General features: G+C 41.9%; 1 protein-coding gene across 2 annotated transcripts in view; it reads left to right on the top strand.

Moving 5' to 3' along the window:
• Positions 1 to 19213, top strand: part of LOC139336002 (cGMP-dependent 3',5'-cyclic phosphodiesterase) — a 143784-nt gene that overhangs the window by 41108 nt on the left and 83463 nt on the right. The window contains exons 1-2 of one of the 2 annotated variants that reach the window (XM_070969829.1): positions 2882 to 3106; positions 3482 to 3572. In XM_070969829.1, the coding sequence (XP_070825930.1) occupies positions 3072 to 3106; positions 3482 to 3572 (126 nt within the window). In that variant the 5' untranslated portion in view covers positions 2882 to 3071. Of the gene's footprint in view, positions 1 to 2881; positions 3107 to 3481; positions 3573 to 19213 lie in introns of those variants that run through there. The other variant, XM_070969828.1, reaches the window with a different exon arrangement.

Below are 19213 nucleotides of genomic sequence, written 5' to 3'. Positions count from 1 at the left end.
CTGCAATACTCATTAGTCATGAGTACAATGCACAAATGTGCACTTACAGCTGCATGAAAAACTGCCCTGCAATTATCATTTTTAACAATACTGTTTAAAGAGGAGCTTGTATAAAACAAATAAACATGCTAATTATTTATTTTTTCTAACATTTTTAGCTCACGTGTTTGTTTTATCGTCAGCCTTTTTCACTGGCTCAGTCAGATCTGCGGGAGGAAAAAAGAGAGGCTCCTGTTCAATTGACACCTAGGGGTGTGTGTGTGTGTGCGGGCGTGCATGCGTGTGTGCATCAGGATGCTGTTAATATAGCTCTGCCATTATGTATATTAGCCCTATTCCCCTGAGTGCAGCTTCACCGTTTAGAGCTTTCAATCACTCCACTGCTTTATGGGAGTCAGGAGATTCACACACAGACACACACACACAGACACACACACAGACACACACACACACACGCACACGCACAAACACACACACACACACACACAAAGTGCAGCAGCATGAATAACTACAGTGCAGAGGAACATAATGAGCTAGGATGCAAGAATGGACATGGAATCTGTTGAGGATATAGCCAGTAACCTTGGTGTGCAGTGTGTGTGTGTGTGTGTGTGTGTGTGTGTGTATTTATGTATAATACATATGTCAACATGTATGTGTTGTGCATAGTGATGTGTGCATATGGTATCCATGAAAAACAGTGATTGAAAGGGCATTTGTAGGGAAAGTGTGTGTGTGTGTGTGTGTGTGTGTGTGAGAGAGAGAGAGAGAGAGCGTGAGCATGTGTGTGAAAAAGCAACTGAGTAATGAAGTGATCACATGGTGGGTGTGTGTGTGTTGATTGCATTTGAACAACAACAGTAGCCCCAGTTTTAATCACAAACTCGGGATCAATACTCTATTCAGTTGAAAGAGAGAGAGAGAGAGAGAGAGAGAGAGTGTGTGTGTGTGTGTGTGTGTGTGTGTGTGTGTGTGTGTGTGTGTGTGTGTGTGTGTGTGTGTGTGTGTTTAGAATGTAATCTAGATTACATCGCCCACAGCATGAGGCAGTCTTTGAGCAGAATCTGCTTCGAATGTACCTGTTTTCAGGTGTGTGTTTGGCTCTTCTGGCTGCGTGTGTGTGTGTGTGTTCCTGAGCTCATGTAAGCGTCTACCTGACTGTGTGTTCATGTGAGCTCTATCTGGGGCACACACAATATTAGAATTGATAACATGAGCAATGTGCAGTGCTGATTATCTCTCTGTGTATCTTGCTGCTATTAGCCAACACTGGTCAATGCAGTCTGAGGTTGAGCTGTGCTGGAATAACCTTTCACCATGTTTACAAATCAGACAGCCTCAGGGTTTTTGTGGATATTATATCGTTTTGTAGGGGAGCACACTCGCATCAAAACCTGTCTATGAGCCAAGGACCAGCCTCTGACAAGCTTTTCAATATTTCATTTAGTATAAGCATGTTACAGCTTCATAGTACAGTGTACAAAAAATGTATGTTTTAATATGTTCAACAATGCTAATGCTGACACATTTCAGGCAATTTAAGCCTCCAGTAAACACATCACAGCAGTGCTTCATTCTGATTGTTTTTTCCAAACAATTAAGAATATCTTTTCTGAGTGAGGCCAATTTTCAGCGTTTGAACTGAAGCAGCTTACTGCCTCTGAATAAGAGAAGCTGCTTCTCTCAGCCGTTTGTAATCCAACACTGTGACTGTTGGCTTGTGATGGCTTCGAATACATTCAGTCTTTATCCTTTTAAGTGATCTACTTTCCAAACATGCCCTTTTAACAAACACCGTCAGAACAGCATTGTTATTGTGAGGCACAGTGCATTTAAAAAAGTTTAGAACAGTCAAGATCTGTTGACCTGATACATCTGCTTATCCTTCTGATATGACATTACACTCAGTGTGCATTGTTGCTGCCAGCGTGCTTGTTTTTAGTAAATGACTGTGGGGTTTGTTGTCAGGTTGATGGACTACATCACGCAGTCCTTTTCAACCTGTTGTTTAGCTTCATGCTAAATGTTCCATCACTGCCAATGTCACCTCGGAGAGTCAGCGGCACACAGGACGCTCCCAGCAGCAGATTGGGGCTGATGTGATGAATCTGTCGGCTGATTAAATGTATAGAGGAGTGGTGCTGGTGATAAATCTTTTAAATCTTTGATGCATTACGAATATGCATGTGACTGTATTTGTGTAAGGATGGTCGTAGGGCTAAATTAAGCGTGATGTGTTTTGCAGGGGCTCATTTTGTCTCATGTGGAATTAAACCTGGTTGAATATCATGTTAGAAACACAGTGTTTTGCAGAGCAAAGCTGAAACCTAGCAGAAATTTGTGTGTTTGATGAGCAGAGTTGAAGGTGAGCAGGTACACTCGAGCTGTAGGCGAGCTGTGGAGGGGTGGGTGGAGATAGAGGCGGGGGCTATTTGCATATTCATGATTCCACACATACGAAATGACATGAAGTGATTTTTTTCATGGAAAAAACCTCTAATCAGAGTTTTTAGGGGCTTAATCAATGCCAAGGGAGGAACTTTAATGTAATGTGAAATAATTCGAATATAGTTGTGATTAAGGGTTGAAAGAAACAGCAAACAGTGGTGTCTTAAATATGGATGGAAATCAGTTTCAACAGCTTTAAAACAGCTGCTTTTTCAGGATGAAAATCAGTAAAATATAAAAGCAATTATTCCAAGTATTTTTCTAAATGTTTCCCATGCACTGTACCTGTGGTATGATGGGTTTGTGTGTGTGTGTGTGTGTGTGTGTGTGTGTGTGCACGCGCGCGCGTGTGCTTCAGAAAGTAAAACATGGGGAGGGTTGAGAGAGGCAGTAAGACCCAGAGGAGGAGCAGAGCGAGAGAGACAGAGAGAGAGAGAGGTGGGAGGAGAGAGGAGGAGGAGGGACTGTGTTCACTCTCGGCTCTATGCGTTGCGGCTCGTGGTGGTGGCGCGCCAGTGTGTGTCTCAGCCTGCCGGCGTGAGTGTGTGCATCGGCGCATCGCTGTGTGTGTGAATGTGTGTGTGACTCCAGCGCTCTCTCTGCGTACGACAGGTGGAGATGACATGACTGCGCTCGAGAGGAAGAAAGGGAAGGACCTGTAAGGACTTCACACACACACACACACACACACACACACACACACACACACACACACACACACACACACACACGTAAACACACTCATCTTTTCTCCTACATTCCCTCACACACACACACACACACACACAGACACACACACCCCTTTAAATTCCTGCACTTCTCAGTGCAGGGAGAAGATAAGTTGTTGAGTGCGCCTGTGTGTGTGTGTGTGTGTGTGTGTGTGTGTGTGTGTGTGTGTGCGTGAAAAAGCTTTTTTTTCAACAGCTTATCAGTCAGACTATAGCAGCTGACTCCATGTGTGCACAGTGGATAACTCACACACACACACACTCACACACACACAGGTCCTGACTGTTATTTTTGATGCCTGCAGACGCGGTCAGCAAGTGTTTCTGCGTCCTGAGGAGAGTTCAGCTCCAGCCCTGACTACCAGACAGTCCACCACGTTGTTCGAACAACTCCAGGTAGGATTTCTTCTCTTCTCTTCTCTTCTCTTCTCTTCTCTTCTCTTCTCTTCTCTTCTCTTCTCTTCTCTTCTCTTCTCTTCTCTCTTGTCCACGCTGTTTGAAAAACAGGATGCTATATGCTTCACGCCCTCTGCCCTTTTCTCTCTTCCCTTTTCCTTTTTTTCGTCCAGTCAGTAGATTGTGATATATTACCCTCAGTTTGCTCAACTCTCCTGGTTTTCTCCTCACGAAATCAAAATCCCTTTTGCGAGCTTCCCGTCTTGTTCTGTTGGTCCCTTGATCTCCTTCTCTGTTTTCCTCTCTCTCGCTCTCACACACACACACACACACACACACACACACACACACACACACACACACACACACACACACACTTCTGTCCTCTTCTTATTCCTCACCGTTCTTGTTTTTGGGAACGATGAACTTTTGTCTGGCGGAGGTAAGTTTCAGCTCCTGTTGCTGCAGCTTTCTGTCTTTCTGTTGATTGAGTGGGTGAGATTCTTATGACTTGCCTGGGGCTTCTGTGCGTGTGTGTGTGTGTGTGTGTGTGTGTGTATGTGCATGTGCGTGTGTTTGTCAGAGCTCAGATAAGGGACAGGAAGATAAAACATAAAACAGCAATAAACGTGAAAGGTAGGAAATTAAAGGCAGGGACGTTTTGGTTTGAATGGCGGATGTGCACAACCATCTGTTTGTTTGTGTGTGTGTGTGTGTGTGTGTGTGTGTGTGTTTTCAGTTGACTTGATGCAATTTGTTCTTACAATCCCCCAAGCAGTAAGGCTCACTTTATTGTTTTTTTTCCCCTGCATCTCTTTTGTATGATTTGTGGCATACAAGCATACTTAAAACTTAAAATTGCAGCTTTCTTGTATCCTCACACGTGCCATCAAGCAGCATTAGTCTGAGAGCGTCTGTTTGTACAAGAGTGTGCCTGTGCATGTGTCCGCATTATGTTTTTTATTGCAGAGGGATTTAATGTTGTTGGCAGCAAAATAGGAAAAAAATTGTTTGATTGGCTGCCAGTGTCGACATGTTCTGCTCAGCCCCAATTACCTCGAAAGATACACACTCAATAGTGCCGCAGGCACGTGTGTGCACACGCTGATGACACAACCCCACATGCACATATTTTACCATTCATACATGAAAGAGATAACCAACCATGTAAACAATATTCTCCATGAATTTTTTGTTTGTGTGCATCTCAACAACAAGTTTATCAGCACAACATCCATCTCTTGAAATTTCAGACGTGCTCTCCCTTAATAACAGTCTTTTGTGTGTTTAATTGCGATGGCGCATTTGATTTATTTATTCAACCTTCATTTATGGTGGTAAGAATGTGTGTGCGTGTGTCTGCATTTTTGTATGTGTCTGTTGTTATAGTGCTAACGCACCTGTGAGTCAGCCTACATGCGCATTTCCGCAGTCAGGTTACGTTGTTGAAAGTCTTGCACAGCTGCATTCCTCTCTTACACCCTTTCTGCGTTTGTAAATGGTTTGTTGCTGACGGCTCATTGCTGAAAGGCCACCACTACTGTAATTCTGTCTGCGATTTGGCTGCTGGAGAGCATTCAGCATGTGCAGTGCCCCCTGCAGGTGCTGCCTGAAGGATTTTGCTTAGGTGCATTTAGAGGAGTAGATTCTCTTTTCATGAATTTTCTTGATCAGAGAGGTTTTACAGTCTTGTCTCTCGAGTTCCACCAAGAGGTTTTGTTGATGTCATGAGTCTTATCCTCTGATTTGAGGGATTATGGGGAAGATTTCTGTGAATGCAAGCATCTGAGTGTCCACAAATGCTCTGTATTGGTTCTGTGAGGGATCTGAGAGATCGTGTGTGGTTATGTTTTTGTGTAATTTCACAGTATGTATTGTGAAAGCGCTGTATGCATGCGTGCGTGTGTGTTCATTGTTCATGCGTGTGAGCCAATGAGGCAGTAAAAGCAGCAGGTTAATCTCTTCTCAGTCTCCAGCAGAACAGATGTGAGGATTAATTTGTCAGGGATTCAGGGGTTGTGCTTACATGCTTGTCTGTGAGGGAGAGACTGTCCAACACTAAAATTCAACAGCATAAGTGTTTGTGTAGATCGTATGTATATTTCATTGTCTGTGCTTTCTGGATGTTTGTGTGTCAGTGCAAATTTTCTGCTTCCTGACTGTTCATATTCACACATACTCCTCACTTCAGCCTGAGCCCTTCACTGATGTATAGTCTGTGCACTTTGTGAGAGGCTCAACAAGTGTGGGCACCTGGGCAGCACTTGGGCACAGGTGTGTTTACTCCACCCCCCCACCCCCCCAGTTCCTTGATGATTACCTGCATCTCTCATCCTCATCTCTCTCTTTTTGCTGTGCAGGTGTCTCAGCATTTTCTTGTTGTTTAGCAAAGACGGCATGCTCAAAGCAGTGGAAAATCCTGAGTATTGATGTAGAAAAAGGCCATTTGAACATAACAAGCACAATTGCGCGACACATAATTATGTCTGTGTGTATGTGAGTGGGTGTGAGTGAGTGTGTCCAGGAACTCTATACAGTAGCACCCCAGAGAGATTGACCTCAATGGCATTTAAGTGTTTTTGCTGGATGGAGTAGGTTTAGCTGACTAAAATTTGCACTCTTAAGGGTTATAATTTTCAGTATGGGGACAGAAGGGGCAGTGTGTGCTCTGACCTCACTACTGGAGAAAAATGAAGAGAGAATATTCTTCTTTCTAAAAACACAAGTGGCGCATTGTGATGATTACTGCATCACTTGCCCTTTGCGTGTGTCTGCCTGCCTCTGTGTGCTGGCCAACTCAATCACCAGGATCTGACCACAAAGATATTATTGATACAAGATCAGTGTTCAACTGTTTGTCTGCATAGTCATCACATGTAAGGCAATTCATTTTATTCCTTGATTGTATACAAACTGTGGACGTTTGTCTTTTATTCTTGTGTGTTGTTCGATAGAGGATGTGAGCAGGTAGGCGTTCATAGTCTTGCTCAAAGGGCAAAACAACGGGACATGCAGCTGAGTTGTTGTCTACTGACAGAGGGATTTTAAATGGTACTCGTGAAAGCTCAGCCAGTCAACTCGCATAATGAATAAGTATGCAATGAAGAGTGAATGCAAATAGATTCTTTTGGCTCCAGGGAAGCTTAATTTAAAGCCACTAAAAAGCAAAAACATGAAAAAAATCACCTCAGCAACAACTGCATCTGCAACAGGGAAAGTTTGACGCCATGAACAAGAGGAGCTCCCACCAACATCCCGCATGAAGACATGATCCGACCTGGTCAATTCACTGTCTTGTTACACCTTTGTGTGTGTGTGTGTGTGTGTGTGTGTGTGTGCCTTCTTGTCTACTTTGCTTTTATTCTCCATGTGAGTACCGGCAGTCTGATGCGCTTGCTTTCCACATAGATTCAAGTGGACCTGGACACTGTAGAAACATGCTGAAAGCCTCTGACTGTGTACAAACAATAAAAATTCAGTTCAATTCGTGGAGTGTTGTGATCATGTAGAGCTCCAAAATCACATGCGACTATCACTCATGTAGTTTGTCTATCCACCACGCGAGCGTTCCTCCTCTCAGCTCCATAATGTTCTACAATTCCCAACACCGCTCTTCGATCGTTTTTTGATCGCAAACGTCAAGGGACTTGTTGATAACAGGTAAGGCATGGCATGCATGAGGAGCAGCTGCAGCAGCGGAGAATGCGCGGCGAGCCGACAGCTTAAAATCAATGGCCCAGTTGGTGATGGCAGTAGGAAAGCTTGGTCGTTGCATCGGCTGATGCAGAGGACAACGTTGAGTTCTTGAGTGGTATGTGTGAACTAGCTTGCAGATTTTGCTTTATTTTCTGCATTTGATCTGGAGAAGTCACAGACAGTTACAGCATGAAGATTTAGATTGCATGGATTAAATGCACATAAACAACATTTTCTAACCAAGTGTTTACTTACATGTTTTGGGCACATTTCTCATTTTTTCCACCGTTTGATCACGGTGAGGACAGAGCAACCGTCAGAATACCACACAGCTGTGTTACGCATGATAAAAAAATAAAAACAAAGCCTCGTCTATGCAGCAAAAACACTGGCTGAACCAGACTGACTGCTGATTCCAAGGGGCAGACAGAAGAAACAGACAAGATGAGCATCCGGCAGAGTCTTTGAGAAACTTTGTGTTTGAAATTTCAAGTAAGCAAGTAGCTGCAGCTGTCAGATGAATGTAGAGGACTAAAATATTTACCACAAACACTTCATGGCATATTGGGCTGAAATATGCTGTTCATTTGATCCCTTCTGCTGCTGCGGTGGCATTTCTCCCCTTGCAGGGCTCACCGTGGCCGAATGATGCAAATCCAAATACAGGGGAGAGAGTGTTTAACATTACCAGGGCACATCAGCATGGCATTATCTGCTGTAGGGTTCAAAGCGATGAGAGGAAATTTAAACAAGTAGAGACCAGCGGGTTTCACCTGCTGCAGCACTTTGAATCACATCTTCTGATAAATGACCACTGACACAAGGGCACCTTCACTTCCCAGCAACCCTCTGAGAGTGCTGTATATATGTGTATGTGTGTGTGTGTGTGTGTGTGTGTGTGTGTGTGTGTGTGTGTGTGCGTGCGTGTGTGTGTGTGTGTGAGCATGCGTTTGTCAGGGTTAGTGTTTTCTCCTTGATAAATGGAGTGTATTATTCAGTGCTGCTGAATTTTATCTCAAGTGGACTCCTGCAGGGTATTGAGCAAGCTCTTTCTCCTCCTTGTTTGTGTGCGTGTGTGTGTTTGTGTGCGCATGCCTACACAGTTCAGTACCCTACACGCTGCTATCTGACGGTGAATATAGAGCATGGTTGTATATCTGCTGCCGTGCAAGCCCCCTGCTGATTTGCTAAATTTCAAAGAGTACGAGAAGGTATTTGACTGCTCTGCATTCATTCAGTTAGCTAATAACAATGACACATTCACTGTCTGCTGTTTGAGTTAATGTAATTAAAAACAAAGCAAGAGGGCACAACACCTTGCAGGCACTGCAGATACACACTAAGAGGCAGCACACATTTGCAGTCTACATGCTTGTTATTGGAATGCAATAAATGTATGTCATCAAGAGGGAGAGTGGGTCGTATACTAATTGCAGGGTTGATGGTTCACTTTCCAGCTCCTCCTGTCCACATGTGTCCCTTTTTTCCCACCTTTTGTCCAATTTGAATTCCATTTCACTGCACTCCTTGTCAGTGTTAACATTTGCCGGGCGAAAACTGGTTTCAAAAACATGAACACGGTTGTTTGTTGGATTACAGGACCAAGCCAGAGGTTGTTCGTTCCTTGCTGGGAAAGAAACTCTGGGTTTCTGTGGTGATACATGAAAATTTTGCTCCTGCACCACCCGTGCACAGAAATATCAGCACTTAATCTGTCTTTTCTAAAACATTCTGTGGAAATGACAGTAAGAATTAGTTCTACATTGTCTTGTCTCCGATCCACTTATCCACTAATAGAGCAAGGAGCAGAATACGATTCACTGGCAGTCACCGACACACATCATGTGAACTCTTGAGGTATCCTCAACAGTAATTTTTGTAATGTCGATGAGTAGCTCCTGCTTCCATGGGTGTAACTATTTTACAAATGATTGTATTCATTGCAGGCATAATCCACAGAGGGCATGTAAACCTGTTTCTGCTGCATGACGTGTCTTGCCGTTTGAAACTCTCAAGCTTTATAAAGAACCATTATAACAAGGCGGTGCAGATAATCAATGAAGCATTGCTATGATACTGCATGACGTGTTTTTTAAGAAGCTTAGGAGACATTTGACAAAGAATTCCAGAATAATTATTTGTTTTTATTGACCAATGAAAGTACAAAAAGTCGCATTGTGTAAGTGAAGGCCAAACAATGCATCCTTCCATTCTACAGACTGTCTCAAGCTAATTCACCCATTGCCATGCCCGAGCACAATGAGAAAAATCAAAGTGTGAGTCGAATTCACCGCTTCGAGCAAAACAGGAGAAAGAAACATCTGATGAGTCACCATTAACCTCACGTAGGCACAAAGATTTCTTCTGCAACTACTTCTTAAAGTGATACTCCACCCAAAATCTCTTCTCTGGGCATCAAACACACCTCTGTAAGCTTGAAAGGTGCATGTCTTTAAAAAGTTCTGCGCTTCTCTCTGCGCTGACGGTGAACAGCTGGGATTTTTTTCTGTTATGGGAGTCTTAAGGATGCTTCATAATTCATGAAAATTTAGTTTGTGAATTCGGACACTTGGATAAAATATGAAAGTAGATGTTCACCACGTAGCAAATTGGGAGTAATTTTAAAAACATGTATCTCTCCTTCTCCGTGCCTCTCCCTTCATTCCCACTGCGCCAGAAAAACAACCTTTTTTTACTCCACTCAGAAAAAAAAGTTGGAACATTTCTTTGCTGTTTTCTAAGCCAATGTATAAAATCTATCTAAAACTTAAGGTGGGTGGCCTGCCCACACTCCTTTTATAAAAAGAGTAGATGGTTTTCTCTTCATCTGGCATCACTGCAGTAGCTCACCACCAGCGAGGCCAAGTTAGATAAGGACGTGAGTGCAGAGGCAGGAGAGAGAAGCAGCATGAGTAATAGACGGTTTGTCAGCGGCGAGAACAGGAACATTAGATAGATAGATAGATAGATAGATAGATAGATAGATAGATAGATAGATAGATAGATAGATAGATAGATAGATAGATAGATAGATAGATAGATAGATAGATAGATAGATAGATAGATAGATTAGTGAAAGAGATTCAGGGAGGCCTTATAAAGGAAGCGGCACAACAGATGGATGTACTTCCAGGTAACCCTGGTGAAAAAGGTGCACTTTTCTATTCAATCTTCATTTCCCTTTTAATATCGCGCTGTGTTTTGGGGGGCTGTTTGTGTGTTTTAGTGCTATTCTCTTTCTGTCCCATTCAATTTGCGGTCCTTCCTTTGTGTTAATAGAGCATTACTGAATGGAGACTTGAATAGAGGGGAGAATAAAAGGCAGAGAAGAAAGAAAAGAGCCGAGGAAGTGGGTGAAAGAACAGCGAGGGAAGAGGTGTCAGTCTGTGATTTCCCCGAGGGATTGAACTAAAAGAGAGAGGCGTGTCCCTTTCTCTCTGACTCTCTCACACTCCATTTGAGTCCACCTGTGCAGGCCATACGTGTGTGTGTGTGTGTGTGTGTATGCGTGTCGGCAGGTTCACCCACACAATGTATTCTTGCACTGTGCCACTACTGCAGCACTGACCTTCATGTATCTCTGACATGCTTCCCTTTTCCCATTGAACAGAAATTTCTATAACAAGCCACTCTAACAAAATTGTGCGTGTGTGTGTATTTGTGTAGTGTATGTGTGTATTTACGTGGGTGCATGCATGCGTGTGGCAAGCACGTGCATCTCATGTAGATGTGTTTTTGTCACTTCATATTCGCCTGTTTGGATATTGGTTGGCTGACTTATTGATCCAATTCACACCAATAATGGACATTGATCCCCTTGCATTTCCCCTCACGCACATACTTCCACACACATACAGTACCACGCACACATACCTACACATTCATGCACTCACATTTACACTTAGAATTTTCCATAGGCACAGGGGTCAGCATCCCTCAGGATTATGTACCTTTTACTCTAAAAGCTCAGCTGCATGGAGAGGGATACACTGAGACATGTGAGTGGCTTTTAGATATCCCTGCGGAGCGACTGACACTTAACTGCAAGGGAAATATGAGCTTCTGTATCTCTATAGACAGTCAATGTAAAAATGAGTTGAATTTGGCATGCCAAACTGTCCAAACACTGTCAAAATATCTCATCTGTTCAACTGCATGTAGATTCCAACTAAGAGTTATGTGCTCACACTTGAACATGTTCTGCCCTGTTAAAACACAGCACTTCATGAATATTTATAAGCATATGAATGTGTTCATCTGTCCATAACTCTGTGCCGGATAAATAAAACTAGAAAATCTAGCTTTTTGGGGAATATCACATAACTGCAATGGCTGTCAAACTTCTCTTGACTGTGCCAAAATGCCCAAGAAATATAGTCAAAGAATGATGTTCTTGATTGGAGCCTGTGCTAATTATTTGCTTTAGCTGCAGCACCACCAGCATCCTCACCGTAAGACTAGTCCTGCTGGGAACGTTTCTTAGAGATACCAACAGAGAGCCCTCATCTTAAAAGTGAAACATGAAAGACCTCCATTAAGGCAGATTGTAAATCCCACATTGTGGAGCTCTTGAAGCTGTCAGTTATTTTCTTTGTCTGCTTGAGCTCCTCACAGCATTCAGTGGAAGTCTTAATTCTTGACTGACTGACAAATGATTTGGTCTGTGGCTGACTTTGCAGTAAAGACACTGGGAGGCTTTCAAGTGCTTTTCAATCCCTGTGACAAAAGTGTGTTAAAGTGGGAAAACTGAGCACTTTTGGGGACTGACCCACTACTAACAGACAACATTAATGCAAATAACCCCTATTACGTAAATGTCTGGTGCCTGAATACACCTCTGATTCCAAAAAAGGGTTTACAAAGTGTTCCTGAGCCCATGTAGTAACCTTCTTTATACAATCATGTATTCACAAAGTGGTGAACCTCCCCCCACCCGTACTTGTGATCAACTGAGCCTTTCCAGGATGCTCCTTTCATACCCAATCATGATACTATCACCTGTTACCAATCAACCTGTTTACCTGTGGAATGTTCCAAACAGGTGTTTTTGGAACATTCCACATCTTTCCCAGTGTTTTGTTGTCTCCTGGTCCAACCAGGTTGAAATACATTGCTGCATCAAATTCAGAATAAGCAGATATTTGGAGTTGATGAGGTCAGTCATTAAATATATTGTATTTGTACTGTTTTCGTTTGAATATATGTCAAAGTTTTAATGTCCCAACTTTTTGTCAATCAGGGTTGTACAGTACAACCTTTCATAATTTTAACTTAAAACATATCCATCTGACCATTCTCTAACTCTTTGCAGATGACGCATCACTTTTCAATGCACTCATGTTGCTGAAGGATGATTTGGTTGACAAGGAGGGTGGGGTTGTTGACAGTCATCAGGCCAAATGTCAGGGAGGACAGGGAGACTTTTCTCTGTGTCACAGCTCAGCACACACACTGACAGTTCATCAGACTTTGATTGGGAGGTAGAGCAAACAGCCACCGAGTGCTTCAAGACATCACCATCAGCATTTGAGCTGCGTGAAGGTGTCTCTAAGGATGAGCTCCTGCGGCACTAGCATCATTCTATAATGTTTTGATCAGGAGTTGGTGCCTGAGGGTGTGGCTGCACATTGTGATGGCTGTATCGGTGATAACGCAAAGATTTGTATGGTTGAAAGAGTTGTGAAATTGAAACGCAGTGTTTCTCTGATAAGTATGTCATGAAGGCGCACACAGCTCCAGGCTGAGGTTGGCTTCCCTTTGCTGCTCTGACTCAGAATAAATGAACCAGTCAAGCCTTCAAGATGCACATCACAATTAATTTTGAGTTTTAAAAATTTTGATGTTTACAGCTTTTGACATACAAATATGTTTGATAAGTATTTGTGAACCTGTAGTGAAAGGAAATGTGATGTGTCATTTAATCACATGATTCCTCATGGAGCTGAGGTCTGGCTGTGAAAACAGTCAGTACATATTATTTTAGGTATATAATGTGAGTTATGCCTTTGCTTTCACTGCATCTGCTTTATTAAAGTACTTGGACATTGTATCCACAACTTGCAGCAGTGTTATTGCAAGGTTTTGATTTCTCTTTTGTATGGGTTAATTTTTTGAAAGTCAATCAAATTGTATTCCTGCTAGCATTATAAAAATACTGAACCGGACTTTCTGGAACTTGCAGAAACCCTGAACTGTGTGTGTGTGTGTGTGTGTGTGTGTGTGTGTGTGTGTGTGTGTGTGTGTGTGTGTTTTGGAAGTCTTTACTTGTAGAGTGTGTTGAGCAATTTTCAAGCCTGATCAAAATGGCTTATTTTCAAGGAGCAGACAAAATAAACTTTGCATTTCATGAAAAAATACTTTAACTTTGAAGTACATAAATTATAATTACAAACACTGTTACCAGGATGGGCTATATTATACTGAATGCTAATTAGCAGCCTTTGTCAGCTGTAAAGCGACCAGGCAATCGGCACTTTGATATGTGAGTTTTCAAAGCAACAGGAGACAGCGAACAGAGCTGCAAAGAGCCGGCGTATCAGTCAGAACAACGGAAAAATAATTTGACAAGAGCAGCAAAATCATAACAGCAAACACAGACAAACAGCATTAACAAAGAGATTCGGCAAGAGTGACTGATGATTAATTAACTTCAAAAGATCCCTTTTCAGAGTGTAGCCTCCATCGACCTGCAGTTGGCCCTGAGTTAGACATGAACGCATTTGATCCTGAGTGACGCTGAGGTTTCTCACGTCTGCCTCTCTATGATGCAACTTGGCAGCTCGTCAACCCAAAAAATATATTAACTAATAACGTCTCCCTATTATACTGTCATATCTGACTGTCTCCGTCACAGCTTTTCTTGTCTTCCTCTCACTGTCCTCTCTCACACTGTCTATTCTTGATCTTTCTGCCTCTTTTTAGTGTGCAGACATATCACACACATTTCCTTGACATCTAGATCTACTTGAACTTCTCCTAATTGCAATCTTCCCTCTGAAGAGTCTTGACATGTTGTGTTTAGGGGGCTAGCCGACAATCCAGAGCCATTGGACAGACATGTAGAACAGTGTGTGTGTTAGTGTGTGCTAGATTTCATGTGTTGATAATGTTGACACTTTTTATCGGGCTTTTCACTCTACGCTCTTGATGTTTAAACTTGTATGTCTTCATACTCAATTAATCACTATTAGAGGTAGTGTCAGCATTAGTGTTTATTTAAATTTAAATACGAAGGAGCCAAATTGCCAGACCCGTTCTGCTGACAACATGTAGGAATAATCACAGGTGTTGCTGAGGGGGAGACTGAAATGGCATAAAACCAAGCTAATGTGTTCCAGCCTTGTCTAATCCTGTTTGACCCTGTAGAGGAAAACAAGAAGGATTTTCTTTTTTCTTTCCACTCATGGCATTTAACATTCACAATTTAATTTAACTAAATGCGTCCTGAGGGCTGTGATATCAAATGAATAATAAATTACAGAATTGAATCCAGTAAGAGGACAGATGAGCTGCTAACAAAGGATCATACTCAGTACACGTTGTTTCCTCACTTTAAACCCTTCAAACAGGATGTAAAGTCATCATCATTTCTATCATTTCTAAGTTTTTCATGGTCTGCATAAACAAAAATTCCTACCCTTAGCTTGACAACGACAATTAGTGATTTTGCAGTGCTGGACACGTGGATACATTTATACTAACAAACAAAATGTTATCACATAGAAACCTCGGCGCACACAGTAAGACCCCAATGGCTTAGTTGCAAGCAAGTACTCTGTAACTATTTGCATGCTGCTCTTTGTATGGCTGCACCATAGGTGGGACGTATAAAGGAGCATAAGTGTGCTCTCAACAGACAGACATTAAAGGTCCGCTGTGTAGCATTTAGGGGAATCTATTAGCAGAAATGGAATATGATAGTCATAGAATTCATAATATTCACCGTATAATGAGCCTTTTATATCAACAGAGGGAGCAGGTCCTCTTCCACAAAGTCCACCATGTTGCACCGCCATGTCTCTACAGTGTCTTTTCTTGCTTTGTTGTCATTAGAGACAATGCGCAGTGAGAAGTGAAGTGAGAAATACCAAGCGACAAAGCAGAAGGTTAGGATGCTCTCCACAAATGAATGATGAATGACAACCGGTGTCTGTCCGTCCACTCCGAACCGTCGAAGCTTCCACATGAAGTATAATCATTGAAATCCTGTCCTGCAAATGAGTTTTTCATCAATTACTGTCCCTCAATGTTATATTCACTCGCAACTTCAATTCAATCATCATTAACAGCTACATGTTGGTGTGCGGCGCTGAAATCAAAGATCAAAGACACCAATTAAGAAACTTATCTACACATCCACGGTACTTTGTTGCTTCATCAGTGATCAAACCAACTGTATCATCAGTGAACGAATCATTGAAAACAGCCCTACATTCATCTGTGTTGAGTAAATAAGGCTGGAGAGATAACGCTCCCTTATGGGGAAGACAATGACTGGCAATGATTTATTTTAGGGCAAAGAGGCACATAGAGTCTGTGTCATGCTCGCGAAAGCCAAATCATGGAAAATTGATTAGCTTTTGTGAATTTGTGGGTGTCAAGTGGAAAGACATGGAATATGTTTTTGACGTGTCATTTTAACAGTCATCGACTTTTTTTGCTGCTTCAGATGCCTCATTATCATGCTCTTAGTGGCAGCAACGGTAAACCCTTTGCTATTCACACAGTTAAATCATTTTCTGCCATCAATATTGGATGGCAAAGTGGTTTTCACTGTTATTCATAACTCTGACCCTTTTTCAAAATTAATTAAAACATTTTTTTTGTGTCTTCCTGGCAAGAGAATCGCAGTTTCTTTACTGAAGCAAAGGAGAAGGCTGAATAAATATGTATGGAAGACTTGTAAAATAAAATGTCAATATGTGGAATTTTGCCCCACAAAATCAATTTTAAATCAATACCACAGTGTTTGCTGAACCTGTTGAAAATTGAGTTTAAAGGTCATGTAATGTCTGCTGAGTATGAGCGCGAAAACACCAGACAAGAGCCAAATGAACACTCAATTTAGAGCATGTCAGCAGGTAAAAAAAAACAAAAAACGAGCACACCCGTTTCGACAGATGAAACAATGGAGCCTTTGCAGCTGAACAGTGGTGTATTATCCTCCTTCACTGACCTTATGATGCAGCAAACTCAATACTGCGTTCTCGCTTCTGGGTACGAGTCATCGTTTTCAGTGTGACTACCTGTGATTAGTCATCAGTTTGTGTGTATATTACCTTGCATCAAACAAAGATTTGTAAAGCCTCATCTAACGCTCAGTGGCACAATACTTTCTGCAACACCTACGCCAACCAAAATGTCTCGTAGCTGTTACGTGGCTAACTCCAGCTTCAGTGTTCACATGACGCCACATTAAAACCGATATTACTACACCGCATTTCTGTTTTCCTTCTTTTTCTTATGTTGTGAATTTAAGATTTAAACACATTTTAAAATGTGTGAACTGCATTGAAGAGGGCCTTCTACTCCTGTTCAACAATACATTCAAAAAATTTCTTGGTATTTTAAGTTGTTTTAGTTGTTTCTCCCACAAATTTGAGGTTTAGTCAGGACCCACAACCATGATGTTTGCAGAATTCACAGTGATGAGCCATTTACATCGCTGTTATATTTTCAATAAAGACGATAAAGATTATTATTTTGTGAGTTGACCGCAGTTCACAGAAGCTTTTACAGTACTTACTATTCTCTACACCACCGTGGGGCAGCTCTTTTTTCTGAGTTGTGCCAGAAACTGTTTCCCCTGAACTGTTTCTGCCGCTCTTCACTTTCATCTAACACCAGAAAATAACATTTCTCAACATTATTTTCTACTCTTGCTTGTCTGCTAAACGTTGAAACAAGCCTCACACGGGATTGTAAGGAATACAAGCGGTTTATTGAAATTAATTCATAAAGAAATGAAACATACAGTGAGAAGAGTTAAACCATGAACATTAAATGATTGTACAGAGCATATACGTCAGTCTGCCTATTGTTCAAAGAAATGTCACACTTGCACACTGCTTAATCCTTCAGTGGTGATGTCTAATGAATTTCAGGGATTTGTCTGACGATGTGCTGTAATTAACTTTTCCTGGAATAACCACTTTATCCTTATTTAATTTCCCTGGATGACTTTCAGCCTCTCACCTGTTCCTCAGCTTCTCACTTTCTTTTTTTTTTTTTTTTTACAGTTTAAATTTCAGAGTTTTTCTCTTCTCAACCTGCAGATAGAGAGCACGGTGACAGCAGTCATCAAATTGCAATAATAACAGCAATACACAGCGAATAGATGAGTGATGCGCCCCTGCTCAGCATGGTGAAATGTGTCTTGCTGCTATATTGCACATCTGGAGAAATTGGTATCTTCCTCTACTACAAAGGCTTTCACCCTGTAAGACTGTCTGAACTTTGACTTCTTTCTTCATATCTGAGAGACAGGAAAACCTGATGTCAGCCACTGATGTGTTAAATCAAAGGCTGAAACATGTCTTTGCTGTTGTGTTGTCATTGCTTTATACCACTTTATGTCATTTTGTTAGCCGGGGTCACTGGAACAAGAGAAATGTAACCCGACCCTGTCTAGAAATTACAATTATCTCCTACTGATGTGTTTTTCAATTACATTTTGTAATGAAACTAAATTTCTGCCTCTGTTTTGTCCCCTGGTAACTGGTCCCTATGAATTGTAGGAAGTGCTACATTAATGTACTCAGCACAGTAAACATGTCCTGTCTCATACATCAAGTCACTTTTTCTAATTTAACCTAGACTCTGACCTTTGGATAACCTGAACCGAGTGCCCTTAATCAACATTTTTTGCAACAATATGACCATAATCATGACTTGCCAAAAATATGTATGTATCCTCACTATGTTGACATTGTGTTTCTTTGAATTTGCTTTTGCAGATTAGTAATATATAACTTTGAGCAGAAAAGCTTACACAAACACCTCTTTCACCCACAATGTTTTCTTCAGCGGATGCAAATTTATAAGAGCAGATTTTGGCGGTACAATGGGAGAGATTGTCATGCACACAGGAAGTTATGTGTCGTACTGTATGATCAGATGGCTGTGATGCAAGATTTTTTTACTACAAATAGCGGAAGAGCCAGATCGTCAGTTTGAACTCCGGTAGCTGCCATGTGTGCTTATGCTTAGATTCAGCAGTCGATTATCTCACAGGTGCTAAGCAGGGTATAACTGTCCACTGTTAAGTGCTGTAAGGTTAATTCATTAAAGAGTCAGTTAACCAAAGGTCAACGAACCTTTCTGTGATCCCTGGATGATCCATGATCAGTGTGGTTTGTTTTCTTTCACCAGCCTCCTCGGTTCCTCTTTCACTTCCTCCACCATTCTGCTTCTGCTCATCTGTTTCTTCATCTGCTGCTCTGTGTCCATCTGTGTCTCTGCGTCCTTCTCCCAGCATGCACTTACAGTATGCATCACTCGCCTGTCAAGCCTTTACAGTCAATTATCTGCCTCCTCCAAAGTGCTAATCTTAATGTTTACCCTGGCATTGATTAGCCAATAGCAGGCAGGTGGCCATTGATTAAGCCACCAATTGTATTGCTCCCTTGAGAAACGGGCTTGAGGACAACTGCGAGTCATATAAAATGCACACGTGTACAGGAAGAGGGAGAGACAGGCAGACGGACGGGCTGGCAGCTGCGTGCATAGATCACAATAAAAAAAGGAGGGCACAGACAAAGCAAACAGAAATGTCCTGTAATATAATAATCGTGATCACATTACGTCGTTTTTATTATGATATTTTGTTACAGCCCCGTATTACTATGCTGACAAAATCACATTTATGCCTTGAATCAAATACATTTAAACCTGCTTGCACCTGTGCTGAGCATGGTAAGCAGACACACGCATATGGAAACCCACTC

The sequence above is a fragment of the Chaetodon trifascialis genome, chromosome 9, assembly GCF_039877785.1.
Source record: "Chaetodon trifascialis isolate fChaTrf1 chromosome 9, fChaTrf1.hap1, whole genome shotgun sequence".
Taxonomy (NCBI): Eukaryota; Metazoa; Chordata; class Actinopteri; order Chaetodontiformes; family Chaetodontidae; genus Chaetodon; species Chaetodon trifascialis.
Note: the sequence above shows the minus strand (reverse complement) of the source record. Positions and strands in the feature narration are given on the sequence as shown.